The sequence below is a fragment of the Coccomyxa subellipsoidea genome, assembly GCF_000258705.1.
Source record: "Coccomyxa subellipsoidea C-169, whole genome shotgun sequence".
Lineage (NCBI taxonomy): Eukaryota > Viridiplantae > Chlorophyta > Trebouxiophyceae > Coccomyxaceae > Coccomyxa > Coccomyxa subellipsoidea.
Genome location: NW_005178022.1, coordinates 644,222 through 670,409, shown reverse-complemented (window position 1 = coordinate 670,409; position 26,188 = coordinate 644,222). Strand labels below are relative to the sequence as shown.

Genomic DNA, 26,188 nt, shown 5'->3' with positions numbered 1-26,188 from the left:
AGGGGCTCTGAGTGGCAAGAATGGTATTGGCAGCTACCCTCGGGGGCTTGCAGTTCTTCCCGGGAGCAGAGTCGGTGGCTGGGAATACCCTCACCCAGTCCGGCAGGGGATCAGTCACCTTTGGACAGAAGCCTTTCCTCAACAGCCACGCCAACGCAGCGCCTTCTGGCTCCTTCGATGCCCGGGGCCTGTCCAGGAACCGGTACCAGGCCCATGCAGTCAGCGCTCAGACGCTCGATTTGGAGGCACGGCCGCAGACGAAGGGCCAACGCTTCCATGTGCCAGACTTCCTGCCGGTGAGGGGGCCTCCCTTATCTCTCCTTGGTGGATGTCTCGTCACTGCCTGTTCTGGAGTGACGTGGACGGAGCTCAACAGTATTGATGTTCTCTCGTACCTTCGTTCTGTGGAGATCATAATCTGGCAAGGGCGATCGAGCACGGGAGCGTGCAGCTCTGTGCCAAGTCACCCCGGTCGTGACCACCGTTTGGATGTTATGTTCTTGTTGCTGCCATTTTTCACATGCTGTGTGTGGTTACGAAGACGAGACAATATGCATGTGCTAAAGCCCGAAAACATCCCAGGTGGTGGACCCCTCCGGACCGCATGCAGGCAGCCTGCCTCCAGCCTTGTACCGCCTGCTGGACCCCAGTGCCAACGTAGACCTGCCCACAGCCCAGAGGGTGAGTCCTCCTTTATCCTCTTACACAGGATAGCCTTGCAGGGTGCACCCTTACTGACCGCAACAGGCCTAAAGAATCCCACGTTGGCCCTGTAGTCACCTCAACCTTCTCACCAGCTCCTCAGCTTTGCGCTGCCTCACCGTCCCTTTGCTTTCCTCCTCACGGAAGAATGTACATGCGTTATGAGCTGTTGAGCACGCGATGCATCTCAGCCAGGCTGATGCCATCAGGACAGAGGGCGCTGATTAGACAGTGATGTCACTGCGACAGGTGTCAGCGCGTGGGTTGGACAATCGTGAGCTGGACAAGCTGGTGGCGGCTCTGGGCCGCAGCAAGGCCACCTGGCGGCGCGCGCTGCTGCTGCACGAGTGGCTGCTGGGCATGGGCCACGCGCCGGATGATCGCCTGTGCACCACGCTGATCCGCGTCTGCGCGCAGCACGGGCAGGCGCTGCACGCGCTGAGCATCTATGACTGGATGCGCGCACGCGTTGCCGAGGGCGGCGCCGGCCTGCGCCCCACCGTCTTCACCTACACCGCCGCCATGCGCGCTGCGCTCGCCGGCAACCTCATTGACCGCGCCCTCAAGGTGTGCCTGGATCAGATGGCATTGCTCTTGTGAAAGGTGTACATGAACTCCTTGCCAGTACCCGGACGACAGGGACCGCATGCACTTACTGCAGCAGGACGCTGGCGTTGAGCTGGCACTTGAGCTGCGCACTCCCTGATTAGGTGTTCACGTTGTCCCTTCAGGTTCATGTGGGCAGTGTTAGCATGCATGCTTTTACACCCTTAAGTACCAGCTGGAAAGCTTATGGTTGTTGCCTGCCTTGCATGCCAGGATTGTGTTCATGTGATTCCCATCAAGCTCAGCTACTGTGATTCTGACTCGTGGTGCTGTCATGCTGTCAGGTGTGGGACGATGCAGTGGCGGCCGGGTGCGAGCCGGACTGCCGCATGTGCACATCGCTGCTGGAGGTGTGCACGCGCTCGGGGGACACGGCCCGCGCTCTGGCCATGTACGACCGCATGCGCGACGCGGCCCCGGGCAGCCGCCTGGCGCCGTCGGTTCATGCGTTCACCGCTGCCATGCGCGCCGCTGCCGACGGCGGCCGCTGGGAGAAGGCTCTCTGCATCTGGTCCGACATGGTCGCTGCCGGCTGCCAGCCCACAGGTCAGACATTATTCTTCCTTCTTCTCTCCGTTGATATCCTTCCAGGAAAGTGCAACAAATTGTTGGGCTTATTAACAAGGATCAGCCGTGCTTGTGCATGTTTGGGGCATATGGAGGCATTGATTCTTGGCAAGCCATTCGCATTGACATGTGGTGTCCCACTCGCAAGGAAGATGCGACAGCAGGCTTCTGGATAAAGTAGGAAAAGGTGCTCTTGCTAAGGTGTCTACACTACCACTGCAGGGCACGCGTACGCAGCGGCGATCAGCGCGTGTGCGGCGGGCAGCCAGTGGCCGCGCGCGGTGGAGCTGTTTGACGAGATGCTGGAGCTGGGCATTAAGCCCGACGTCGTCTCCTGCACCGCCCTCATCTCCGCCCTCGGCGCAGACGCCCAGTGGGAGCGCGCCGAACGCGTCGTCTCCTGGATGCTCCAGGTCAGGCCCTCTTCGTGTCGTATTGTATTTCCTGGTCAATTGACTACAAGCGCAAGCCAGCTTGAGATTCACAGTGGTACTTAAATTGGGCAGCAGGCGATTGTTGCTGTTTTGATTGCTTGCTATCCCTTCTGCTGCAGTTGTGCATGCTGAGGCTCAGCGCAAACTGTGATTAGTGGTCTGACTTGCTATTGCAGTTGTGCTGTTTCCTATGGAGGCCACAGGATGATGTGCAGCTGTCTGAAGAGTTTTGGCTGTGTCACCAGGCAGGCGTGAAGCCCAACGTGCGTACCTACACGGCGCTGATAACGGCGCTGGGCAACGCGAAGCAGTGGAAGCGTGCGCTGCACACGCTACAGCGCCTGAAGACTGACATGTCTGCCGCGCGCGTGGAGCCCAATGCGTACACCTACTCCGCCCTGCTCAAAACCATGGGCGAGCACGGCCAGTGGGCGCTAGCTGAGCAGGTGCCTTCTCATTCTAATTTTTATCCTGCTCACTGTGTGCCTCTGGGTCTATTACTCATGCGTGGACCGAGCTTGATCACGTCAGCACAAAGCAGAGGACATTCGAGAGAGGAGCAGGCCGTCGCTGTTGTGGCTTGCGACGGAAGAGAGCAAAGACATGCAAGGTACAACAGCAGCGCGCAGCTATCATCTCGACTGACTTCTGGGTCTGGCGAGGCGCACCGGTGCTGACAGGCTCTCTGGCATTGTCCCAGGTGTTCAGCGAGCTGGAGGCAGAGGCGTACGCATCTCACGGAGCTGCACTTCCTCACCGGGATGTCTTCATGATGGACGGCATCCCAAGCGGCGCCGCCAGCATGTCCCATCCAGACGACGATGACTCTTTCTCCGCCCTGCCGCAGCACCCCTGGGGCCTGTCGGGGCAGCAGAGCGAGGCCCCCTCCCAGATGGACTTCTCCCGAGCCTGGGCGCCGATCGTGACACCAGCGCGGCGGTCCTTGGACACCCAAGCGGCGACTAATAGCCGGGTGGCGCGCGAGGTGGATAATGCGAGCGGCAGCGAGGGAGGCGATGATTTTGGAGGGGTGGCTGAAGCGCTCAGCCGCGAGCTGGAGCAGCGGCTGCACGCCGGGGAGCTGCACGGCGCCGGCAGCTACGGCGACATGCCGATCGCCCTCGCAGAGCAGGTGTGCACCCGACAGCCATAACAAACACAAATTGAAATACTCAGCTTAGCTTCTCCTGGTTCTCCTGGTTTGATTTTTGGAGGGCGGTGCTTCGTTTGCATGTTGCCACAGATATCTGCGTTAGACAGAAATCTGTGTCACATTGAAATGGCTGAAGGGTGTGCCTGATGCTTGCTGTGAGGCATGCAGATGTCCACAGTCGTCTCTCTGTGGCAGTGATCGCTGCAGACTTACAGGGTGCTTTGCTGAGGGATGTGATTTGCGGCAGGTGCTGTCTTCAAGCCCGCGCGGCGAGGCCAGCTCGGTGTCAGACATGCTGCCGGACAATTTGCCGGGCCAGTCGAATGTCTCAGAGACCAGCGGCTCCAGTGCAGGATCACATGAGCCCTTCAGCCTGTTCTCCTCCGCCACCCAGGCACCAACCAGCAGGAGCACTTCCCAGCCCATGCAGATCCCAGGCGTCCGCAGCAATGTGGTCCCGGGTCTCGTCCGACCTCAGGTAATCTACTTCTCAGCGCTCCCTTTGCACTGTCTTATTTTGTTACCGCTCCTTGATGAGCCATGAAGGAATGGACTTTTAAGCATGCTGCTTTGAGTCACCTCACCTTAAGTGTGATAGTCCAAGTGTGATAGTTCATGCTTGCGTTGCAGGCTGTCTCAAACGGTGTGTCGGGTGCAAAGTGGGGTCTTGAGATGCGCGGCAATGAGCACCGCAGCAAGCTGCCGGGCCGCCCTGTGCGGCCCCCAACCGCCGCCAAGACCGCGCTCAATGAGGTCGTTTGCGGCGCCATGATGCTCGCCTACGAGCGCGCCGGCAAGTGGAACGAGGTGAGAATGCCAATCCCTCCTGGTCACTTTTGCATGCAAGTGCAACGGCTGTCATCCTTGTTTCTTGACAGCGGTGCTGACAATCATGACTATTGTAAGGCATGTCGTGGCTGTACGGTAGAGAAGGCAGGGATGAAGGGGTCCTTCTCTCATACAATCTTGACACTCTTTTCCGATGGGACCGCCGTCAGAGGTTCAGATTTACATTTCTGGGTAGCTGTTTTGAGTCGTCATGAGCATCTGAGTGTTGAGGCTATAAATTATCCGACAGCCAAGTTTGGCTGCTGTGCTGCCTGATTGCTGACTCATTGCTGATGTGGCGCAGGCACTGGGAGTGCTGGAGCGTGCGCGCGCGCTGGGCATCGCCCCCAACACAATCATGTACAACACCGCCATGTCAGCGCTGGCCAAGTCCGGGCGGGCCGAGGCGGCCGAGGAGCTCTTCACAGAGATCCCCGAGCCGGACGCTGTCTCCTACGAGACGCTCATCGCCGCGTACGGCATGGCCGGCCTCCCCGACAAGGCCGAGGCGGTCTACCAGGCCATGATCAAAGTGGGCCACACGCCGCGTGACTACGCCTACTGCGGCCTCATCGCCGCCTTCAGGTGTGTGCAATCTTCCTGCTGAGCTTTATATTTACTGGCTTGGTTCGAGTCAGGTGTCTTTTTGTGCATGTGCCTTCGCTGATTTATTCTTGTGCTGAGTTTGGGTTAAGAGTTACTTGTCTTGTCCAGCTGAGCATGCGTGTATTGTGTGGCGTCCTTGCTGTTTATCTGCTGAGCTCCCTTGTGCTGCATCAGTCGCTGACTAGGTCCTTTGCAGGTCTCATGCATGATCCACAGATGAGAGTACAAGTGCGCTAGAGTGTGCTTATGCCGGGTGCTGGATTGAGTGGAGTCATGTGAGTTGAGGAGCGGCAGGAGGTTGACGGGGTGTATATTTGGCCGTGCAGCATGAAGGGGGACTGGAAGGGAGCTCTGCGCGTGCGGCAGATGATGCGTCAGCGCAGGGTGCCGCTGACCGTGCACGTCTACAACGCCCTCATGGCCGCCTGCGAGCGCGCACAGCAGTGGTGAGCCCTCCACCTCCATGCACCTCCGGCCGTAGCACAGAACTGTGATGGTAGACCCAGGCAAGGGTTGGACTGCAGATGAACTTGATTACAGAGAGTTTGCCTGCAGCCCTGCACACCTGGAGATGATTTGTCTCCCAATAGCTCGTGCTTGATGATGCCCACCCCCAAATTGAAGTAGATGCAAAGAAATGTCGGGGCTTTCTCTACATGCGATATGGCTGCATTGGGCTTTGTTGAACTCCATATGAGTTCATTCGCTGAGCGTGTGTCATGGTGACAGGGAGAAGGGCATGGAGCTGCAGAGGTCCATGGTACGCGAGGGGGTGGAGCCTAACCAGGTGACCAAGCAGCTGCTGGCCGCTGTCGGCAAGGGCGGCACGGCCGCTATTGGAGACCAGCAGGTGGCCGCTGCCGCGCTCAGCGCAGCCGTGGCCGCTGCCGGCTCGCTCATCATCCGTGCCGGCGCATTTTGAGCCAATGAATCACTGGCAAAGAGGGAGACATAGCATACGTGCTGATGCATTTTGAGGCAGCTTTCGGGTTGCTGATTGTCTTTGCAGGTGCTTGTAGAGGCACCGGCTGTGATTTTCATTTACTTTTCCATGTGAAGATTGTCAGGATTACGCCCTGCGTGGCATCCTTTGATGGTGATTTTGCTGTGGAGTGTCCTTAGTTGTGGTGATGTGATGTCATGAGCATTTATTTGGGATCTGGGAAGTAGATCGGAGTGTTTTGGAATTGTGGTGTCGATACTGTGCGTGTGCATCTCTCATACATGCGGGGCAGCAGACAGACAGAACATCGGTATGTTTTGGTGTGTGGAGTGTTCAAGGTGATTTGCTGTGACGTGGCAATAATGGTGAAGCAACTTTGCATTTGAAGCTAGCTAGGGTGTGAATATCAGAATAATACAGGTTGGTTTTTCTAGAATAGGGACCATGAGTCAGGCATTTGTATGAGATTTTCTATTGATGTCTTGATTTCTTTGAGAGCATTGCAGTGTCTATGAATACTCCAACTTGACTTGCCTGAAAGAGCCATCTCTGTAACTACCTCTGTAAGTATTATTCACAGTATGAAGCTAGATGACGTTGTCCATTTTGCGAGTTGCCCATATCTGCATCTTTGCCGAAGAGCCATTTGGATTACCTTGGAGGATGCACTTGTTGCAGTCTTAGAAAGCCTAAGGGCCTCAAGGGATACTAATTTCTTGATTGTTCAGGAGCTGTCATCAGCTGAACCATCATGTCATGCTCCGCAATAAAATAAGAACTCTATTACAGTCATGATAGTGCTGTTAGATTTGTGTCGGCATGCATGCGTACTGCTTCATGCCTGGTATGCAATACAGGCAACTTATTTCGTAACATTTGCCATTTTTTTGCGGCGATATGCCCTAGCCAATATAATGTCCCTCTTCTCTCTCTGTTGTGTGTGTCATATGTATACTGGCACTGTACGCTGTGCGCAGCAAGAAATGCAAGTAAAAGTCTTCTGGCACTACCAAGCAGCATTCTGTACATTGCAAGGGGCTCCCTTTCCACACTCTCCATGCCTACCGTTCACTCTCTCTCACACACATCCCACAGAAGTCGCTGCAAAGTAGCAGCACATCACTCCTTGTATGGGGCAAAGACAACGACGGAATTGTGACCGCCGAAGCCGAAAGAGTTTGAGATTGCAGCGGTGACCTCGTGCTGGCTCTTCACGTTGGGCACGGTGTCAATGTCTGCTACCTCATCCACCAGGTTGTCCTGCAGGCAAGCACCACAGCTGTCAGACAGTGCCCATGGGAACAAAGAGAATGCTCTCACTTTTTGCCTTCCATTCAGGCATCCCACCAACCCAGACACCGCAGCAGCAGGCAGGCAAAGGGCCTTCTGCCACTAGCTGAGGACGCACGCGCATGCAAAGTCAATTACTTCCAAGAAGAAGAGGAGAGCTGCAACAGTCAGGAAATGCATCTGATCTGAAGGTCTGCGCATGCCGATTGAGGGTGAGATGCATGGCAGATTGCCTCATCAAACAGCAGGTCATCCTCCAAGGCAGCTGAGGGGGACTGGAGCGCTCAGGGAACTTGTCGTTGCATAAGATCCGCGCCAGACTGAAGTTGCAAACCCAGTGCAAATTTGCAGAGTGCTGTTCTGCGTGTGCCTGATGTCTCTCGGACGTCCTAGGCAGTGAAAGGGGAGCTGGAGCACTCGAAAAGTGTGTGCCCAAGGAAAGTCCTGAGCATGCCTGGTTGAGGGTGGGGTGCAGCCAGCCGGTGCGGATGGCCTGGATGGTGGCGACTGCCTCGAGGCCGCCGGCCGCGCCGAGACAGTGGCCGATGAGGGACTTGGTGCCGTTGACCTTGATGCCCGCCATGCTGGGGAACACCTTCTTTATCGCCTTCACCTCTGCCACGTCACCCACCAGCGTGCTCGTCGCGTGTGCGTTGATGTAGTTCACCTGCTCACCCGCGCACAGCATTCGTCAGCCGTCTTGTCTCTGTTTTGGGATCTGAACGGATTTGTGGTTTAATAGCTCAGATCTGGTGCACGTGATATGTCCCCATTGCACAGCGACACCCTGAGCTCACCTAGCCATGCCCAGATCTGCCATTCTATTTATCAGTGTCTTGGGCTTCATTTTCTGGGCTAGCAAGATATGGGAAGAACTGGACTCAGAACACAAGCCATGACAGGGTGCATGCCAAAGGACACCTCTGGACAAGGTGCTGCAGGCACGGCGCCCAAAACGGCCTTCTGCTGCATGAGCAGCAAATTTGCACTTTCTGCTACCAGTGAGCGATTAGTAAAGGGCATCAGTCCGGCGGCGTGCCTGTTCGCGCTCGATGCCGGCGTCCTTGAGGGCGATCTCGATGCAGGTGGAGACCCCGAGGCCGTCCGCGCGCGGATCCGTCATGTGGTACGCATCGCATGTGATTCCGCCGCCCATGTACTCCGCCAAAATGTTTGCGCCGCGCGCCTGCAGCCGTCACGGAACATTCAGGGACGGGCAGACAGTTACAGGCGTGCTAGTGAGCTGCACCAATGAGGGTCCGGCATGCTGTATGTCGCTAGAGCTTATCCAAAAATCTGGCAGCACTCTCGTCGGAGGCGACATAATATCCCTGCTCTGCCACCCCTTTCTGCATGGGGTGGCAATGTCAGAATTGCCACAACACTCTACCACTTGCCCAGCAGGAAACAAAGTCTGGAGTCAACAGAGGGATATGCCTCCTGTTTTCTCCACTGGCATGGCAAATTATAAGCAAGAGAAACCAAGAGATGGAAGGTGCGCACCTGGGCGTGCTCCAGGGACTCCATGACGAGGACGCCGGCGCCCTCGCCCATGACAAAGCCGTCACGGTCCTTGTCCCACGGCCGCGACGCCTTCTGCGGCTCACCCGTCAGCCCACCCGACGACAGCGCCCTGCAGGGAATCAGACTTCTCGCTCCTGATGTATCTTGCTCCAGCCATCTTCAATCTATATGCAAGAAGATTCAGCCCCTTTCATGGATGCAGTAATTGATGTTAATGCAGAAGTTGATGGAGCCTCTTGCATCTGATGCGGCTATGAGTCATTGCGATGGACAGAGGCCTGGGGTGTAGACGCAGAAGACTGCATTGAGCCTCCAGCTTCTGCTGGGATTGTGCTGGTCAGAGGCCTTGCGGAGCAGACCAAGAGCATTGCATGGGAGACAGGCAGAGAAATGTAGGGATTTCGTCCACCTGCAGGCGACGAAGCCACCAAGGCCGACAGGGATGATGGGAGCCTCGGAGCCGCCGGCCAGCATGATGTCGACCTCGCCCTTGCGGATGTGGTTGGCGGCCGCCACAAATGCGTAGTTGGCCGTCGCGCACGCCGTTGAGATGGAGTAGTTGGGGCCCATGAAGCCCGTCTCAATGCCCACCAGTGCGCCTCCCCTGCATCACACAAAATGGCACGGAATGAGCAGTCGGCCGTTTGGGCCACTTATGGCTGACATCAAATCACAATGTGCTGTACAGAAGTGGTGGGCGCCCCCGCACATGACCGCGCCCCCCCTGCCTTGTGGCGCAACTTGTCATTGACGGCCTCTCTGGACCCCCCGAAATGCTGGGTCACTGTTTCCAACACGCTGGCTCCCATAATGAAATCCTGATGAGTCTGGATCTCAGAGAAAAATCTGCAGTGAGACTGCCTGTATACAGTCCAGGAGTACGAGATGGAGACCATTGCAAGGACAATCAGTTTTAGAACTGCGCACATGTTGGTGATGGCGTAGGGGATGAAGAAGGGGGTGATTTTCTTGTAGCCCTTCTCGACCAGGTTTTTGACGCCGTCCTGGAAAACGGTGAGGCCGCCCATGCCGCTGCCAATCAAGATGCCCGCACGCGTCTTGTCCAGCTTCTCAAACGCCTCGCTCCCCTTCTCCAGCCCAGCGTCCGCCAGCGCCTGTTTCAAATTCAAACAGCGCATCTAAATTTCCATGCGCGCAAAATCCGCTGGACATTGAACCTCATATCGGCTGATCCCCACAGCCAATAGCACAGTCTGGCCCATAAGCTTAATCAACAGCAACTATCTGCACAGATGTGGGCTGATCTGAAGACAGGCCCACAATTAATCGCCAGATTGAATTTGAATATGAGGATGGAGGATGAGTATGTGAGAGCGTTCTTTGGTCCTTCGATGCACATCCTTTATCACACTATCTACAAGTCTGACGACTAGGTTGTGCCTTGACAGAGAAAGCCTCTGTGGCCGCACCTTCTTGGCGGAGACCAGAGAGTATGATATGCAGTCATCGTACCGCCTGGCATTCTTCTTGTCGATGAGCCTATGCCATGCAGCAACATCGGGTCACATCGGGTATATGCCTGCCAATAAAATCATCGAGCAGTACACCATGACATGCATATAAAGTTGCATGTCCTGATTTGAAGCTTGTGGGAGAGTGCCCTCACCCCTCGTTGTCAAAGTTCTCAATCTGTGCCGCGAACGTGGTCGGGAATTCAGAGGCATCGAATCTGGTGATTGGCTTCACCCCAGACTTGCCTTCCAACAATCTGCGCCAAAAAGAAGCCACGGCGTCATCAGATACTCAGTAAAGGGAGTATCAATGACAAGCTCTAGACACACGAAAAGACTGGGGGAAAAAAGGGGTGCGCACGTGTTATAGAAGGTGTTGACATCATTACCAAAGACCGAGGCAATGCCCTGGCCCGTGATGACGACTCTAGTCTTAGGATCCGCTGTCACTGCAGCACGCACTACAACGAGGCCTGTCCAAGGCAGACACAACCTTTAGGCATTGGCAAGGCTACTGCACACTTTCTTGGGCACAGGCTTATTTGTGATACACTCACACGCAGACCGCGTGTTTTTATGGCATTGCAATTGTCTCCCTGAGACAATGCTGGCCTGTGCTCCTGACCTTAAAATTTCTGTATCAGGTGCAAATGTGCATTTCCTGGATCTAATGCAATTTCAAGTAATTATGTAGCCAAATGTCATAAAGAAGGAGTACCTCTGCCTACAGCTGGGCGTCTGCTGAAGGAAGACCGTGGTGCTGTGAGTGCATGTCGCCCTGTGTTAGGCCTCAAGTCTAGTGCGCTGAACGATGCGCATTGATTCAATCCTCCGGCTTGCATTTGCGCAAACTGCAGTGAAGCGTCGCAAAAAAACTATCGAAGACTTATATTTTGGACTCCTGACTGCTCCTTAGTTCGATCAGATTTCCTGCGATCTGTAGCTCAAGGTATGCGAAATGCAATCAATTGCAGAAATATTGGATATAAAGTCGACAAAATATTGACTGCAGAGTTGTCTCGACACTTTATATTTTTGTTCGCTGATCTGTCGATGCTGATGAGCCGATGGAACTGGGCGTTGAGCTGAGGCCATTCAGCTGATGCTGCCCGATTTGGCTCCTGCCGGCTGCAGGGTTTCTAACACAAGGGTTGCGAACACCATGCAGGCAAGATGTAAATGAAACAGAGGTAGAGCCTGTTATTATTATTATTATTATTACAGGTCGGCAAACCCAAAGCCAGAAGCCATAGGGCATACACGCAGGGCGTCTGCAGCCACATCTGCGGGGCCTTCATTGGTCTGCAGCCTATCACTCACTCATCATATACATGCATGCACTCCCTGCCCAGGATGAGTACCCCTCTATATCCGGGGCCTCTGGCCTGCCAGCAACGCAACACCATTGTAGGTGACGTTGAGGTTATCTTGCAGGAATACCCAGAGTTGGGCAGACAATCACAGACAAACATGTAGTCATCACACACGGAACAGTGTACACCACTAGAACAAAGCTGAAGTCACTATGCGGGCAACAAGGAGGTCCTAAGGGACACAATGTCCACAAGGAAACTGTCCCCAAGGCGGTGGACCGCATGCAACTGATTAAGGACTCCTGACATGAAGTCGTCTCTCAAAAAAGAGGCGGCGCGCTCAAAAGGTGACAAGGCAAGGAACCCATCAAACTGTTGCCCTCCTACCAGCTCCCTCAAAGAGACAAAGAAGACACTCCGGAGCACTGCATAAGCCTATACAGATGCAATCCTGTTACAGATCAGACACATGCAGACAAACAGGACACAAAAGGCAAACAACATCACAGTGACAAATGGATAATTATGCCTGGCTCGGTCTGAAGAGGAGCACACAGTGAGTCAGGGCAAGGCAAAGAACCGCTCTCCTGTCACAGGAGAGCAGGCAGACACCAAACACTACCTGCAAGAAGGAGTGGATCGATAGATCATGCTCACATCAGCCTCATCAGCCTGTTTTAGAGAATTTTTAGTTTGTATGGAAGTTCCTTGAAAAAACTCAGCATTCAGTGCTAATACCAAACACACTTGTCACAGCTGCAAAGGAGCCCTGCGCTGCTATGCTGACTGCAGAGGTGGCGACTCTGGGGCCAGGCTCCTGAAAATCACTCCAATGCGCTGGGGCAAAGATTCCACTGGCATGCTTGGGCCATACTCCCAGGTCCTGTTGAAATGTTCTGCTCAGTAACCTGCTCATCGGGAACCCCAGCAGCGCGCAATGGGTGAACGAGTAAGACTTCCGCATCCACAGCTCTGCTGCTGTCGACAATGTGCTGTGCGCTGGCCGTGATCAATTGCTGCAAACTCAGGCCATACTGATTCCAGTTCACAAGGCCCTTGAAGGAGGGCAAACGGAAAACCTCTCATTTGAGGATCGGTCACCAGAAGACCATCACAGACCCCAGATTTGGAGGTGCTGCCATTCGGTCGCCTGTGCAAAGAAGCAAGGTCGATTCCTAGCAGGGAACAACAGTACTGAATTCAAGTCTGTTGCATGGAGCTTTCTGCATGTCGGGCACGGCAGCCTACCGTGAACGGGTTCAAACAATGGCAAGTCCCTTGACAACACGCTGCTGGTCGAGGAAGCCTGGCATCAGCAAAAATATGGGTTAGCCAACTCACAAAGAGTCAGTGATGCCATCGCCAATCACAAATGGAATATAGAAAAGGAGCTATCTTACCTTTGATCGGCCCCGGGAATGGTGTCTCTGTCTGTGGGAAATTCATGAACCCCAAGGTGGGGCCATGCTCGTCTCCGGTCCGGAAGAACTGCAAAAATTTTACCTTCTTATCTCCTTGGCCGATGTGGTGGAGCTCACTGTTTACTTCGCCTGCGAATATGTTAGCAAAAATATGAAAGATAATTATATCAACAATCTGCAAAAGACCAAGCACTGCGCAAGTGAAGTACCTGCCAAATCTTCGTAGGAGGTGACAGAGTCCAAGTGAAGCTCGATTCTTTCAGCCAGCAAAGGACCCTTGTATCCTCCTTGCCTACATTCGAAGGGCAGCATAATCACTTCAGCCATTGCTTCAATGGGTACGCCATGGATTTTAGCTCTCAGATTTGGCTCCATTTCAGGGGACTCTGAACTAATTTTCAATAGAACAAGGGAATTGCACACTAGTGTCGCCAGAGGGGGAAGGTGAGAGATTGAACGTATGCTGAAAATAAGACTTGAATTCTGTGCAGCCGGCTGTTTCTTTCCGTTCACAAAAGCGCATTCACGTCACAGTATCTCTCTTAGGTAGCCTCCATTCTTCAGTAACCTTCCGTAAATTCTTATAAATAAGCAGCTTTCGATCTGAGCTCAGTCAGTTGCATCGTGAGAGATGTACTCTATTTGTTTCATGCCCTGGATCCAAGGATTGGACTAGCGCCGGTCTCTTTGGACTCAGAGAGATGCATGCCGCATCTACACTCACTCATTTACAGCAACGTCTGATCGCTCGTGGCCTGACGTCTGGCTCGTCAAGGTGGTGTTGTACATATTCTAGTAAGCAGCGTGTGTCTGGAGGGATACGGCGTATCCAAGACGGTCAGAGGCAGTTGCTGGGAGTGGCAGATGGGCGAGGCAAGCACTTGCCGAACTGCACAGCTGCAGCATGAAAGTGTGCTGCTATAACAATTTAGTAATAGTCTCGGCATCCAAAGGCTTGCATGCGTTTTGCATGTACAGGAATTCTCTCAGTTGGTGCCTCCCTCCTTGGTGAGGCCTCTCCAAGGGGAGTTGACAGTGCACCATCCACAAGCTATGGGGCCGACACAATAGCTGCCATTGTCACAGGTATTACAGACTGGTCAACCCGATGCTCTCTTATACTTGGCATGGGCTTGTCACTCCTTCTCTGGAGTAAGAACTATTGACCTCAGGCGAGACTTGCGCAGGGCCACAGGGCGCAGTGTCAATAGTGCGGCTGTCCGGGGCAGAGGCAGTGCAGATTGCGCAGCAGATCTTCCAGCCGAGCGGGAAAATGCGGGTGCAGCAGTGGCAGCCACAGTCGCACAGAGTGCACCATGGGCTGCTGCAAGACACCAACGGGAGCGCAATAGACGAGGTGTCTGAACAATGCTCTCCTCCATGCTATGCTATCCTGTTCATACTATCCTGGTAGAGGCACATTTCTATTGCATTGCTGCTCCTTGAACCAGACTCTATCAATCCATCTTCTTGGCTGCTGCTACAGAGCATGAGAAGCACGCAGTGTCAGCCATGGATATCACTCACCATGTCAAAATAAGCATGGCATGGTCAAGTCGCGACTCACCTGTCTCTGTCTGCATCCCTTGGCTTCTTCGCAGGTGTTGCTGCTTGCGATGCTGGCGCCGCGATCGTACACGAGGGAGGACGTGGTGGAACTGCACACGCACGGAGGCGGCGTCTGCGCTGCGCGGGCGCTGCAGGCATGCCTGGCCGCCGGCGCCCGCCGCGCGCGCCCGGGCGAGTTCACTCTGCGCGCATTCCTCAACGGCCGCCTCGACCTCTCCCAGGTGCAGCTGCCACCAGTGAAACCGGTCGCAGCACAACGTCATTTTGCTCAACCGTAAGTCTGTCAGTGCGGAGCCGCCCGTTTGTGACTGCCTTCTAATTAAGGAAGATGATCCTCCGTACATACCACAGCGCCACGGGGACAAGAGGCTGCACTCAACAAAAGCACAGTGTCGATATCTTGAGGGGCCAGGGGGTTATCAATCAGCTATGGCTTCTGCTGGTGCCCCACTGCACTTGCATTTAACATCTTGACAGTTTAACATTCGCAAGGGAATCCGGCATTTATCGGGTCCTTCCGACTTTGTGACCAAGAGCTATCTCCTCGCGTATGCGGAAGAGCTTGCCTAGAAATCTAGGTGGAAGGTGCCAAAGGGAACAGGTACATCCAAAGCACAGATCATAGGCCACGGAATTGCAATGGGCAACATAGACAGAGCAAGTGTGGTGTGCATAGGCTGAAGCGGTGGCAGCGCTTGTGAATGCGCGCACGGCTGCGGCCGCGGACAGCGCTCTGGCGGGCATGTCCGGGGGCATCGGCGCGGCGGTGGCGGCCATGCGCAGCGACGCGGTGAACCTGCTGGCTGAGCTGGAGGTGAGCAGGCTTATCGAAGCATCTGTGTTGATCGATCAGGACTTTCCTGCCAAATTTCGGACGCTTGTGGTTGCTCGATGTGTATCCGATCTGATCAGCAGTGTCGGCTGTGTCACCGTAGACGGTCCTGTGCAGCTGTTCAATGTTGTCTTTTGGAAAAGGTGTCCTGTAGGACATGAAGGCAACCGGCCTTGTGGTGTCAGTCCGCTGGAAAACGTCACCATGGCCTTTATTTGACCATTGCTTTTCAGAAGTGTGGAAGTCAGCGGGCTCTGTGTGCAGGCCCGGATAGATTTTGACGAGGATCTGCCGCCCATGGACGCGCAGCTTCTGGGGCGGCGCCTGGCAGAGCTCAGCGAAAAGGTGTCCAGCGCGCTGGACACCGCCCAGAGAGGCAGACTCCTCAGCACAGGCCTGCAGGTGAAGTTTTCACCTGCTACTCCCGTGTCAACCTCGTCACAAACATATTCATGGGGCAGCACTGCCCCCTCTTGTCTGCTCAACTCAAGCCTGTCAACTGGGTGGCAGATATCATGGGATGGGTGCAATTGAATGAACTACAACAGCCATTGTCAAATCCACCAGATACGGTAGTGCCCATTTAACACTTGTCTGGAGTGCCAGGTGGCTCTGGTGGGCAGGCCCAACGTGGGCAAGAGCAGCCTCCTCAACGCCCTCAGCGGCAGCCAGAGGGCCATCGTGACCGACATCCCTGGCACCACCAGAGACATCGTCGAAGCAGGTCACCAACTCACCAACAAGCAGCACCTTTGCCTCTTCTTCCGGCCTTAGCACACCTCAATCTAGCTATTGCTTGCTTGGGCCCGGGCCCTTGCCCCTGCTGCTCTTACACATGGCAGGACAGTGTTGTTTGCTGCGTACTATGAGAACAAGTTCTGCGCTGTAGAGAGAGCTCTCGTCTGCATGCGGCTGACTGATGCATTAGGCATGATGACTGATAAATACGCAGGCGCGGTCATGGAGGGCGTTCCTGTGAGCCTGCTGGACACGGCGGGTGTGAGGGAGGCGGGGGATCTGGTGGAGCGGCTGGGAGTGCAGCGCTCTCGCGCGGCTGCGCAAGGGGCCGACATCGTCCTCATGATCTATGATGCCATGGTGCCTCCCATTTCATTCTTTGCCCGCATCTAGGGTAGTGAAAGAACAAATGATTCTCTATTGATTGCCCCTATCACATCCTGATACACCATGTTGGGGGGCCTGCTGGTGAGGCGTCTTTTGTAAGGATAAGTGCTGGGGATATCTGATGCTGAGTACTTTGCAGGTTGATGATTGATATTTCTGAGGGTCATATTCATGAGAGCATTACATGTGCTGCATCGCAGGAGGGATGGACGGAGGAGGATGGAGTTGTGTTTGGGGGTCTCTGGTCGAGCAGCACTGCCAGCGAGGACCACTCAACTTCAGGCGGTTCTGGCACTGCAGCGGCTGCTAGTTCAGCACGACTGGAATCAGATGCCACTGTCAGTACTTCTGAAAATGTTGGCACAAGCGGCTGGCAGTCTGATGGAGCTGATCAGAGGAGAAATCCTCTAGATGAGGAGAAGCAGAGGGGCTTGGCCCACAGGGCGCGACTTTCCACGAGTAGCATGCAGCTGCCAGTGCCCCCGCTCATACTTGTTGCCAACAAAATGGACCTTGCAGACGGCGCAGCATCCGCACAGCAAAGCCTGCCTGTCGAGGTGACACTTGGTTGGTGTCACCTATCTTCACAGCCAGAAAGCTGCCATCATGAGGAATTCAATGCGGCACTGCCTCGCAAAGGATGATGTGGTTCTTCTGCATGTAATGGGTGGCTGTGTCTTGGCAGGTGCGGGCAGCATGCAGGCAAATGGTCTCCACATCAGCTGCGTCAGGGGCTGGACTGGATGACCTCAGAGCTGCAGTGGTGCACGCTGCTGGCCTGCCCTCACTCAATACAGGCGAGACCCAGATTAATCCTGTCCCCAGTACGTTATCCCTTGATCTGCTTGCTTGTTACTTGTTGTGGCATTCTTTCCTCGTGCACGAGGCCCATTAAGGCATGGCAGTGTCTGTGCAAAGCTCAAGGAAAGTCTTAATGCAACTTGGCTGTTTTGGAGGACTTAAAATGACCTGTAATGTGCTGAAGGGAGTACTGGATACGACGGACGAAGGGGCCAATACACATCTCTCAAACAGCTTGGGTTCATTGCGTGCAGGCGGCAGCGGGTGGGCAGTGAATGAGAGGCAGGCAGAGGCGCTGCTGAGGGCGAGAGAGGCACTGGAGAGGGCAGCACAAAGCGTGCAAGATGGGCTGCCTGTTGATTTCTGGACCATAGATGTGAAGGACGCGCTGTTAGCCCTAGGAGAAGTGACTGGATCAGAGGCGGGCCAAGATGTGCTGGACAGAGTATTCTCCACCTTCTGCATCGGCAAGTGATGCCATGCATCCTGATGCTTCTCTTTAGTGTTGTGACGTGTGACTGGAACTACGGGTTACATGAAGACCACGGCAAATCCTTGAACGCATGTTCCTAATCTATTGTGATTCAGCCAGACCAAGTAGGCAGCAGCTCATGCTGTAACAGGCGAATGATGTGTCTTGAAACATAAACATGAGAACACGGCAGCTGCTGTCTATGCAAGCGCCAAGAATATAACCAACACTGAGTATGTATTACCATGCGCTATTGTGATGAAGGACTTGAACTCCTCCCAAGCAAATGCATGATATCTGATGAGCCAGTTGCACAGCAATAAATTGCGAGCCTCTGGCCCATACCTGAAACTCAGGGAATCCCTAAGGTGACGAGGTGCTGTTAGTACTGTGTGACATGTCGTGGGCGAAAGCCCTGACCTTCAGCCCGTACAGCTTTGAGAAATTGCCAGATGGCCCAGAGCGCTCGATGTGGAGCTTGGAAAAGGCTTCAGATGGGCCGGCACGCTGCAATTTGGGTTGCTTCTCCATCTCCGGCAGCTCTGCAAGTGGAGGTTCCTCATTGCCTTCCTCCAGCAGCTGCTCTGCTGCAGCTGGCATCTGCTGCTGAGCTTGGGGTGCCTTGTACAGGGAAGGGATCCTGCACCAACCGGCGTTCATCCCTGTCTTTATGCTGGAGAATACTGATACCGTTTTTCCAACGCAAAATGAATGCATATGACCTGCCAGTGCTTCCCATGCAAAGCGGGATGCTGCTTTCTCTGATGATAAACAATGAAAAGGTAAACATTCAGCACAACGTATCACAGCAAATATGCAATGTAACGCACTGTACTGATGCCGGGTCCGGGACAATGACTGTTGGTGAAGCAGCTGCTCCCTCCTTGAACTCCTTCTTGTACTTCCTGTAAGCCTGGCAGAAACAAAGGGCTGACAATCTCAGCATCTGCAATCAAAAGAGGCAAAGAAACAAAGGACAGTGGAGAGGGAAAAGAAGGGTATTGTAAGGAGGCTAGTTCGGACCATTTCAAGGGTCTTCACAGCCCCTTTATAGACTGCATCGTTGGGCCTGGGCGACAGCTCAAAGCCGATCTGGATGGCTTTCAGACACGCCTCCAAATCATTGCCGAAGCGCATGGCCTGCACCGCATGCATGCATATTGTGCTCAGTACGGCGTTCTGACTTCGTCACTTATGGAAGCAAAGTTGCATGCTTGACATGGCATTCTTAATAGCGCAGGATTCTATGGGAGGCAGGTGAGTTGAGATAGTGATGGGTTGGAATGCTGCACCGCTAGGAGGTGGCCAAACAGTTGCTCGTGCATATTGGCCTCTCCCAGGAAGGCCACCATGAGGACCTGCTTCTGCGCCAGGCTCAGCCCCGGGCTGCTGTAGATGTCCCCGTACAAGTGGCGCCTGCACTTCATTCCGAATTCATCATCGCCAATTGTCCTGCAGGACCTTGTTGATGCGCTGCACACTGGAGCTGGTTACACCATGCAATCCACTGGCAATCGAGGACCCTTCTGCTACATGTTCAATGAAGTCAAAGCGCATGTGCTTGGGTGCGTTTAATGGGTGGAATGAGCATGTGAGGCCATTAGAAAGGGGGTGGCACACCTGATGTACTCAGCTAGTATTGGGTCCACATTGTGCATCTTCTCGCGCACTGCATCAGTCACCACTGTGTACACCAGCTCAAAGGCGTTTCCTGGAGGGCCGCCCACTTTTCCAGAGGTGTTGCCATCCATGAGCTGCGCAGATTAGGACAAATCTGATGCTGGGTTTCAGGGGAGGGTGCAAAAGCGGTGTGAGAGTAAATGGGTGCCTGTAATGTAGTGATAACGAATAAGACACGGCTTGCCTTGGCGGCATGTAAATGGTTTGTGGCTGCCAGGCAGGGCCCATACCCTGCTACCCTGCACATCACGCATTGTTTTTAGAAAATTCCTGAGGCAACTTGCGGTTGGTCACAGAAATGACTAGATAAACGAGGCAGATCAAAATTACGTCTACTAGATAACTTGGTTGCATTCGAGAGAGCTGGCGTACACGATGAGGTGCCGAACACAACCCCTGACTTCCTCGAGCGTGCAGCCTGCTGCATAGCACTTCTGTCCCAATTCTGCAAGTAAGACCTCAAACGTAAGCAGAAGCACAAAACAATTATCTCTGGCTTCATGCGATGATCATCGCCATTAAGAGCTCGAGCAGACGTGAAGGAAACGCACTTAGATGTGCTTGACGGTTACACTGCAATGTCTTTGCATAAGCAAGATTTGAAAGGAGCACTTGCCAATGATTCACCTGGTATCAACTCCCAATGATGAAAGCAGCCTGACATGAAGAGTCGCGCGAGGCATTTGTCCTTGTCGCTTAGAGGCATCGCCCACCCAGTCTATAGGGGCCCTCGCAGCAATTCTGAGAGGCAAACTGTCATGCAGGTCGATAGAGTGTTGTAACAGGCTTCTTGCCGAGTTATATCTACTGCAGGTTCCAAGGTACAATATGAGGTCGCATTACAGCATGAAGAGACGTTCCTGCTCCGTTCTCAAGAGGGTTCAAAGCAAGCTTGAGGGTCGTTATAAGGGCGCAGAAGAAGGGTTTCTCGGTCGCTTTAAGACGCATGACCAATTGTTTGCTAGAATCCTCAGGGTTGGCCTGCGATGGAGTCTTGTCTGATGAACACAATTTTTTAATGTGATTGTCAGCGTCGTGTCGGTCATTGTGCGTGAAAGACTCTGTAAGCTAAGCCGTCATCGGAAGCGTTCGCCAACGCGGTAAGGTGCTGCGCGCAGTCTTCGTTTCGACTTGAGCACTTTGCGATCCTTGTATACTAAGGATATAATCACATCGCATCGGCGATCGAGCGAAGAGCATTCGTTGAGAGGTGACGTCACCGGGATGTGTCCACATTTTCCATGCGTCTCCGGCTTCCAGAACTTGCTGGACGCTGGGCCAGTCGATACACCATAATCAGATCCCAAAGGGGTTCTGTGTTGCTGGATGTTATTGGGTTATGATGCAGCGCCGTGCTCAACGACATTCTGCAAACGCAGGAAGCTTCTTGGCAGCTGGGCATGTCTGCCAGAGACGTCTGTATTCTAACCCTCGTGTCGGTCTCCCTCTTTATCGGCCCTGTTGTGTCAACGGATGCACCCGCACCTGCAACTGAAGGAGAAAGCCGCACCCTGCGCGTCCTTGTTGTGGGGAACTCACTGTCTTTTGAAAACAATGGCACTTACCAGGCAAGCCACTAGCTCCTGCCAATCGTGCACTTGTATCGAAACTCTTGCAGTTCCAATATATGTATCTATCAGATCAATTTGAGCGTGTATGGCTTGTTCATGGGCAGGTGGTGGCACATTTGCTGAGTCAGCAATTTCCCAACACTGCAATAGAGGCAGTGCAAATTGCCGAGTCTGGCGAGTTTCTTAGCGAGCATCTGAAGAAGGCTGAGACACCCGGCACCTACGACTATGCAGCTCTAGACCCTGAGAGCATAGAGAAATGGGACTATGTCATCCTGCAGGTCAGAAGTCCCTTCAGCCCGACCTCCTTTCCACTCGTCCAATGTGCGAGGCATTTGCCTGATTATCTGCGGCAACCGCACATAGAGAGCAACCATAAAGAGTGCTTTGCACCAAATACAGAGCAGCAACCTTGGTAATGTCCTGCTGTATGCCTCCTGAGGTAATTCCACGATTCTCTCCCATTCTTTGGGGCGTTCTCATAGCATGTGTTCTAATGGCTGCTGACTGGGGTCAATGTGCGCATGCAGGAGGAGAGTGAGCAGGTTGCACTGGGGGGCGAGAGTGAGGTGGGCACCAGGGACGCCATTGCCGGGCTGGCTAGATTGGCGGCAGCGCGCGGCGCTCGAGTCGGAGTGGTTCTCACATGGGCGTGGCTGGACGGCAGCAATGACAAGTTCCCCTCCTTTGAGGACATGCAGGTGCGCATGCCCCTCGTCACTCTGCCAAATAATTTGTAAGGAGCTTGTAATTCTTCGACTCAGTGCACGTGGTGATAGGCAATTTTGCCTCCCCACTGAGTCTGTCTTTTCCTGCATTGATGCTTTGGAAGGCATACTTACACACCTTGGAGAGCCCACAATGTCCAAGAATTTTGCAGCTCGTTGTGTTCGTGCTTTCTGAGAGCAGCAATCATGTGTCTGCAGAACAAGGTGAATGGGCGCTACGTGGAGCTGCTGCGAGCAGTGCGCGAAGACACAGGCATTCCTGTCTTCCTGGCGCCCGTGGGCTTGGCTTGGCAGGCAGTCAGAGGCGTTCTCTCCCAGCAGGCCGCCCTGAGGCCGTCGCAGAACGGCACTGCAGTGCTTGCAAATGCAACCAGCCCTGGAGCAAACTCAAGTGCAAAATCCGGCGCACCCAGCGCAGCCCTTCAGCCTGCCATTGCCCCCAGCCCCGCTGACGGCAGCAGTGCTGCACCGGCTCTGGGGCCCGAAGTTGTTGTTTCTGCCGCCAATCCTTCGGCGGTCGCCTCGTTCCTGACCGTGCCGAAGGCCAAGGCGGCCGCGGCGGCGCGACAGCCGCATGGGGAAGCTGCGGCGCCTGTTTTGGCAGCGCCTAATCTGCCGCTGCTGGCCGCCATCTGCCCCCGCCGCGCCGAGGTGCCAGCGCCCTCGCCCGCCCCAGATCTGGCGCCGGCGGGATTGCCCCTGACTAATGCTGCGGTGCCTGCGCCAAAGTTGGCACCGGCGGGAACGCCTCCAGCCGCCGACGCGCCGGCGGCAGCTGCCGTGCCAGGTGGCGGCTTGGGCCTGGCGTGGACCAGCATCTCAGCCGGCAGAAAGCTCCTCTGTCAGCCGAGAAGCGCCCAGTCGCGCTCTGTGCGGCAAGACAACGCTGTGGAGCTGGAGCAGAGCATGCGTGGTGCTGGTGGAGGGTCCATGACAGCTGGCAGGCGGCACAGGCTGCGAGAGGTTGGTGAGGACGAGGCAGCAGGTGCACCTGAGCCAGTGGCTGAAGCTCCTGCGCCTGGGGTGCCAGCAGAAGCCCCAGAGGACGAAGCTCCTGCGCCTGAGCTGTCAGCAGAAGTGCCAGCAGCTGAAGGTCCTGCGCCTGAGCCGCAAGCAGAAGCCCCAGAGGACGAGGCCTCTGGGCCAGCTGTCGCCGAAGCGCCTGTTCTGGGCCCTCAAGTGACAGTGCCGGAAAGTATCAAAGGCGAGCCGGTGAGATCAGAGATCAGCCTGCCCGCCCGATCGGACTCAGTGCCTTTTACCACCACACCAGGTACAGAGCTGCTTACAGGCCACGCGTGCTCTCAGAAAGCCAGCCTGGACATCCTTCGCCGCAGATTCCATTTGCAAGATAAGGCCTCGAAGTTGACAGCGAGCACCTGCTGACGTTCTGGAATTGCTGGGGTGCAGGTCAAAATGTGAGTATTTGCAGAGTGAAGGACTTTCCGGCACGCTGGAATACTTTCACAGAGATTTATGAGGAGGATGGGAACCACCCCAGCGAGAAGGGGACCTACTTGGAAGGCCTCATCATTGCCAGCGCAATAACTGGTGCTGCCCCATTTTATTCTATTTTTTCATTAGAATTTGGTTGAAGTTCAGAGAAATGTGCTGTGCCTTGATAAATGAGGTATGTGCTCTGCCTTGATAAGTGCAGATCTCTTTCCTTCATATAAGAGTGTATCTGGTGCAATGTTCACTCTCCTGGCTGGATCCCATGCAGAATTGGTAGTTGTGCATGCAATGGTGTGGTGTTGAGTGTGTCTGTGGGATGGCGCAGGCTGCCGCATGTTGGGGAACCCATATGACAGGGGCCTGGAAACAAAATGGGTGGGCTTTCTGCAAGCACTGTCAGACGCCGTGATGTTTGAAACGACGCCTCCAGCCTTCCCACAAGAGCTCTGGGCCCCGAATGGCGTTCAATGCACATTGAAGTAATGTCTTCTTTTTCCTTAGATCTGCTGCAGACTCCCGTACGCGGATGTGTACTGATCTGAGCTTCCCCTTTCCACGTTCTTTATTTAGTGAATCTAGCTGGCATGTAGAAGGGGTCTGTAGCACCGTCCATGGCTTGGAGAGGTTGTTGTGGGGCAATTGGACCTCTCACAAGCTCTGTGACCAGGGAGAGAAGTATTTGACAAAAGAGATGCACTTGGGAGCACCAGCATATTCCTGGTGCCTGTGCTTCCGCACTAGCTTGTCATAGCTACATGTATGGGTCGCCATTGGGACCAGTCACTCGTTAATTTGACAGTCGGCACGCATGTGCGATCTGTGCTCACCCCCTCAAGAGCATTGTGGTAGAGCAATGTGACTGATGGCACTGCTTGTGTGCTCAGGACTCTTGAAGGAATGCCTGACAAATGCAACAAACGACAATGCCTGTATAAATATGAACTAGTGGAGGTAAAGTCTGTGACAGCTGCTAGCACAGGATCATACATACATGTCATCGGGCGCATTTGAAACGCATGTTTCTGCTAAGACATAGTCAAAGACAGTTAGGTGCAATCCTGGTTGCATGTCCTAAATGGTAGCTATAGCTAGTATAGAGACAAGGTTTGGATTGTGTAGGCAGATAAGCAGGCCTTTTGAATCTTTTGCATACAAGATTAGATTTCAAAGAGTCTATAGGTGTGTGGGATCAAGGGGAGATATTAGGTCATGCGTTCCTCAAGCATGCTCAATGGAGGCAGTGTTGACATCAGTTTCAGAGACGCAGGCAGCTGCAGTATTCAACAAAGCAATTTGTTGGCAACATCATCTGATTTTATTGCTCTGATTGGCGTGTTATGGAATGTTACAGATCCTTGCGACACACTTTATATGCAACAATATGGTGGCCTCAAGTAATCCAATCGTCACATGCATGGCCAGGCGTGAAACCCAACAATCACCAGTTAAAAAGCAGCTGCAGCATATCAGGAGCAGCATCTTAATAGCAGTTCTTGTACAAAAACCTGGCTTTCACAAATTCAAAAGCATTCCCTTGAGCAATTTCTGTAATTTGTCCTGACAAGCCCAAACAATTTTGTGTGCGGGCCGTGAGGAGACAAGCGCGAACATCAAACCATCACTCAAGCTTCTGACATCGATGTGTCTTCAAGCATGAGCCTGACAAATGGCGAGGCAAGAACCCAGCACAGAGGATTCATTGCATCATATCAGATCATATCATGAAGCTACAGATACCTAAAGATCTGTGCCTGTAGCTGCATTGCTAGAGTTATTCAATACTTTGAACCCACTTAGGTTAAATTAATTTTAGAGCTTAATCGGCGATGTCAACCTATCGTGGATCCTGGGCTTTCCTGTTCAGCGGCCAGCACATTTTCAAGCGAGAATTCTGCCTGTCAGGATGACTTGAACGTTTCAAACCCAACCATGCCGTAGTTGCAACACGAACTTCACAACAGCAGCACAGCATGCTCTCTGGCAACACAGTCACTCCTCATGGACTGCCTCAATTGGCTCCTCTTGGGGCGGCAGCTTCCTCCTGTGAGGCATCAGGCGTGCCGACAGGGAAGTCAAAGATGTCTGACATGTCTGCGAGGGAGTTCCTGCGCGCGTCCAAATTTGGCTCGGGGAGCCGGAAGCTGCTGCTGTAGCTGGATGGGTAGCCTGCCAAAGGCATCTCTGAGTCATCTGCGCACACAAGCACCCAGCAACACCTCATTTTGTTGGCATGGTGTCACTGATATCTGACAGCAATTCACTCAATCAAATCCCTCCTTCAAGAATGTGCACTGACAGTCAGGCACGGCCTGCACTAAAAAAACTTGGCGAAAGCCAAACAGGCCATAGTGCCACCAGCAAAAGAGACACTGCAGACAGTGCTATAGGCAATTTCCATACGGTGTGGGCAAGCAATAAGGGGCATTAGGTGAGGTCCACAAAAGATAGCAGTCTGCTCAATTCCTCAGCAGATGAGAGGGTGCGCATGCGCACCGGAGGGCATGGCGTGGGAGGGGTGGGATGAGAGCTGCCGGTGCATGTTGGCGCTGCCGAGGCGGCTGCCGCTGCCGAGCGAGCCGCGCCCGGGTGGCAGCGACGGCCGGCGCACCTCCGGCACGACCGGGATGCGCATTGGCGCGCTGCCCGACGGGCCGCCCGCCTCGGGCAGGTCCATCAGTCCCGTGCTCGCCGTGCGCATGTCCTCCGCCAGGCCGCCTGCAGAGACATGGATAATTTAGAGTCCGGTTGGATCATTGATTTAGGTGCATTGGCAACCAGTGCCCATTCCTGTGTAGAAAAGAGGCACCTGCCTTCCGCTTGACATGCACCCTTGCACAAGGTAGCAACAAAATTGTAGTGCTCGTCGAGGAAGAGGGGGTGTAGCAGTGCTTTTCTACAAATGAATCAGCAACCCCAAGCCCAGTTCAGGGAACGTGCAAGCTTCTTCTCAAGTTTGAGCAAGACTACCCGTCCAGTAGTGCCATGCTGGGTGCGCAAGGAGGGCCTCTCACCGGCGCTCATGCTGCTGTTGAAGCTGTTGCTGCGCGTGCGGCTGAAGCTGCTCCTGCTCAGTAGCCGCCGGGGGGTCAAGCTCCC

At 54.2% G+C, this 26,188-nt stretch overlaps 6 protein-coding genes across 6 annotated transcripts; 3 read left to right on the top strand and 3 right to left on the bottom strand.

The window, feature by feature from the left end:
* Positions 1 to 20: 20 nt before the first annotated feature.
* On the top strand, positions 21 to 6,419 carry COCSUDRAFT_68079 (TPR-like protein; the record flags this gene model as incomplete). Its single annotated transcript, XM_005643405.1, has 12 exons — positions 21 to 296; positions 583 to 681; positions 952 to 1,269; positions 1,593 to 1,854; positions 2,098 to 2,288; positions 2,555 to 2,755; positions 3,010 to 3,441; positions 3,710 to 3,940; positions 4,093 to 4,269; positions 4,595 to 4,875; positions 5,223 to 5,342; positions 5,626 to 6,419. The coding sequence occupies 12 exons, from the start codon at positions 21 to 23 to the stop codon at positions 5,816 to 5,818; spliced, it is 2,781 nt and encodes a 926-aa protein (XP_005643462.1). The 3' UTR covers positions 5,819 to 6,419.
* A 489-nt stretch (positions 6,420 to 6,908) lies between these two features.
* On the bottom strand, positions 6,909 to 11,181 carry COCSUDRAFT_54810 (3-oxoacyl-synth). Its single transcript, XM_005643404.1, has 10 exons — positions 10,844 to 11,181; positions 10,487 to 10,598; positions 10,281 to 10,382; positions 10,084 to 10,153; positions 9,581 to 9,768; positions 9,063 to 9,257; positions 8,633 to 8,762; positions 8,169 to 8,315; positions 7,584 to 7,796; positions 6,909 to 7,099 (listed from the first exon to the last, which is right to left on the bottom strand). The coding sequence occupies exons 1-10, from the start codon at positions 10,965 to 10,967 to the stop codon at positions 6,959 to 6,961; spliced, it is 1,422 nt and encodes a 473-aa protein (XP_005643461.1). The 5' UTR covers positions 10,968 to 11,181; the 3' UTR covers positions 6,909 to 6,958.
* A 164-nt stretch (positions 11,182 to 11,345) lies between these two features.
* Positions 11,346 to 13,183, bottom strand: COCSUDRAFT_34425 (hypothetical protein). Its single transcript, XM_005643403.1, has 4 exons — positions 13,069 to 13,183; positions 12,839 to 12,988; positions 12,687 to 12,744; positions 11,346 to 12,321 (listed from the first exon to the last, which is right to left on the bottom strand). Exons 1-3 carry the CDS (start codon positions 13,169 to 13,171, stop codon positions 12,698 to 12,700), a joined length of 300 nt encoding a protein of 99 aa, XP_005643460.1. The 5' UTR covers positions 13,172 to 13,183; the 3' UTR covers positions 11,346 to 12,321; positions 12,687 to 12,697.
* A 580-nt stretch (positions 13,184 to 13,763) lies between these two features.
* COCSUDRAFT_59838 (tRNA modification GTPase TrmE) lies at positions 13,764 to 17,661 on the top strand (the record flags this gene model as incomplete). The annotated part of the gene is made up of 10 exons (XM_005643402.1): positions 13,764 to 13,769; positions 14,055 to 14,216; positions 14,461 to 14,649; positions 15,105 to 15,242; positions 15,525 to 15,662; positions 15,867 to 15,984; positions 16,213 to 16,358; positions 16,586 to 16,723; positions 17,071 to 17,209; positions 17,441 to 17,661. 10 exons carry the CDS (start codon positions 13,764 to 13,766, stop codon positions 17,659 to 17,661), a joined length of 1,395 nt encoding a protein of 464 aa, XP_005643459.1.
* Positions 17,662 to 18,021: 360 nt separating this feature from the next.
* On the bottom strand, positions 18,022 to 19,409 carry COCSUDRAFT_45053 (hypothetical protein; the record flags this gene model as incomplete). Its single annotated transcript, XM_005643401.1, has 5 exons — positions 18,022 to 18,298; positions 18,489 to 18,571; positions 18,682 to 18,798; positions 18,951 to 19,074; positions 19,279 to 19,409. 5 exons carry the CDS (start codon positions 19,407 to 19,409, stop codon positions 18,022 to 18,024), a joined length of 732 nt encoding a protein of 243 aa, XP_005643458.1.
* A 1,329-nt stretch (positions 19,410 to 20,738) lies between these two features.
* Positions 20,739 to 23,575, top strand: COCSUDRAFT_68076 (hypothetical protein; the record flags this gene model as incomplete). The annotated part of the gene is made up of 6 exons (XM_005643400.1): positions 20,739 to 20,864; positions 21,014 to 21,190; positions 21,440 to 21,610; positions 21,836 to 22,910; positions 23,048 to 23,188; positions 23,418 to 23,575. 6 exons carry the CDS (start codon positions 20,739 to 20,741, stop codon positions 23,573 to 23,575), a joined length of 1,848 nt encoding a protein of 615 aa, XP_005643457.1.
* Between the last annotated feature and the right edge of the window lie 2,613 nt (positions 23,576 to 26,188).

Coding starts and splice junctions, on each gene's coding strand:
- COCSUDRAFT_54810 (XM_005643404.1), bottom strand. CDS start 10,967: ATGCAAGCCGGAGGATTGAATCAATGCGCATCGTTCAGCGCACTAGAC. Junction 10,599..10,843: donor ACGCCCAGCTGTAGGCAGAG/GTACTCCTTCTT, acceptor TGCCTTGGACAG/GCCTCGTTGTAGTGCGTGCT. Junction 10,383..10,486: donor GTCAACACCTTCTATAACAC/GTGCGCACCCCT, acceptor TTTTTGGCGCAG/ATTGTTGGAAGGCAAGTCTG.
- COCSUDRAFT_34425 (XM_005643403.1), bottom strand. CDS start 13,171: ATGCTGCCCTTCGAATGTAGGCAAGGAGGATACAAGGGTCCTTTGCTG. Junction 12,989..13,068: donor CTCCTACGAAGATTTGGCAG/GTACTTCACTTG, acceptor ACATATTCGCAG/GCGAAGTAAACAGTGAGCTC. Junction 12,745..12,838: donor ATTCCCGGGGCCGATCAAAG/GTAAGATAGCTC, acceptor TGCTGATGCCAG/GCTTCCTCGACCAGCAGCGT.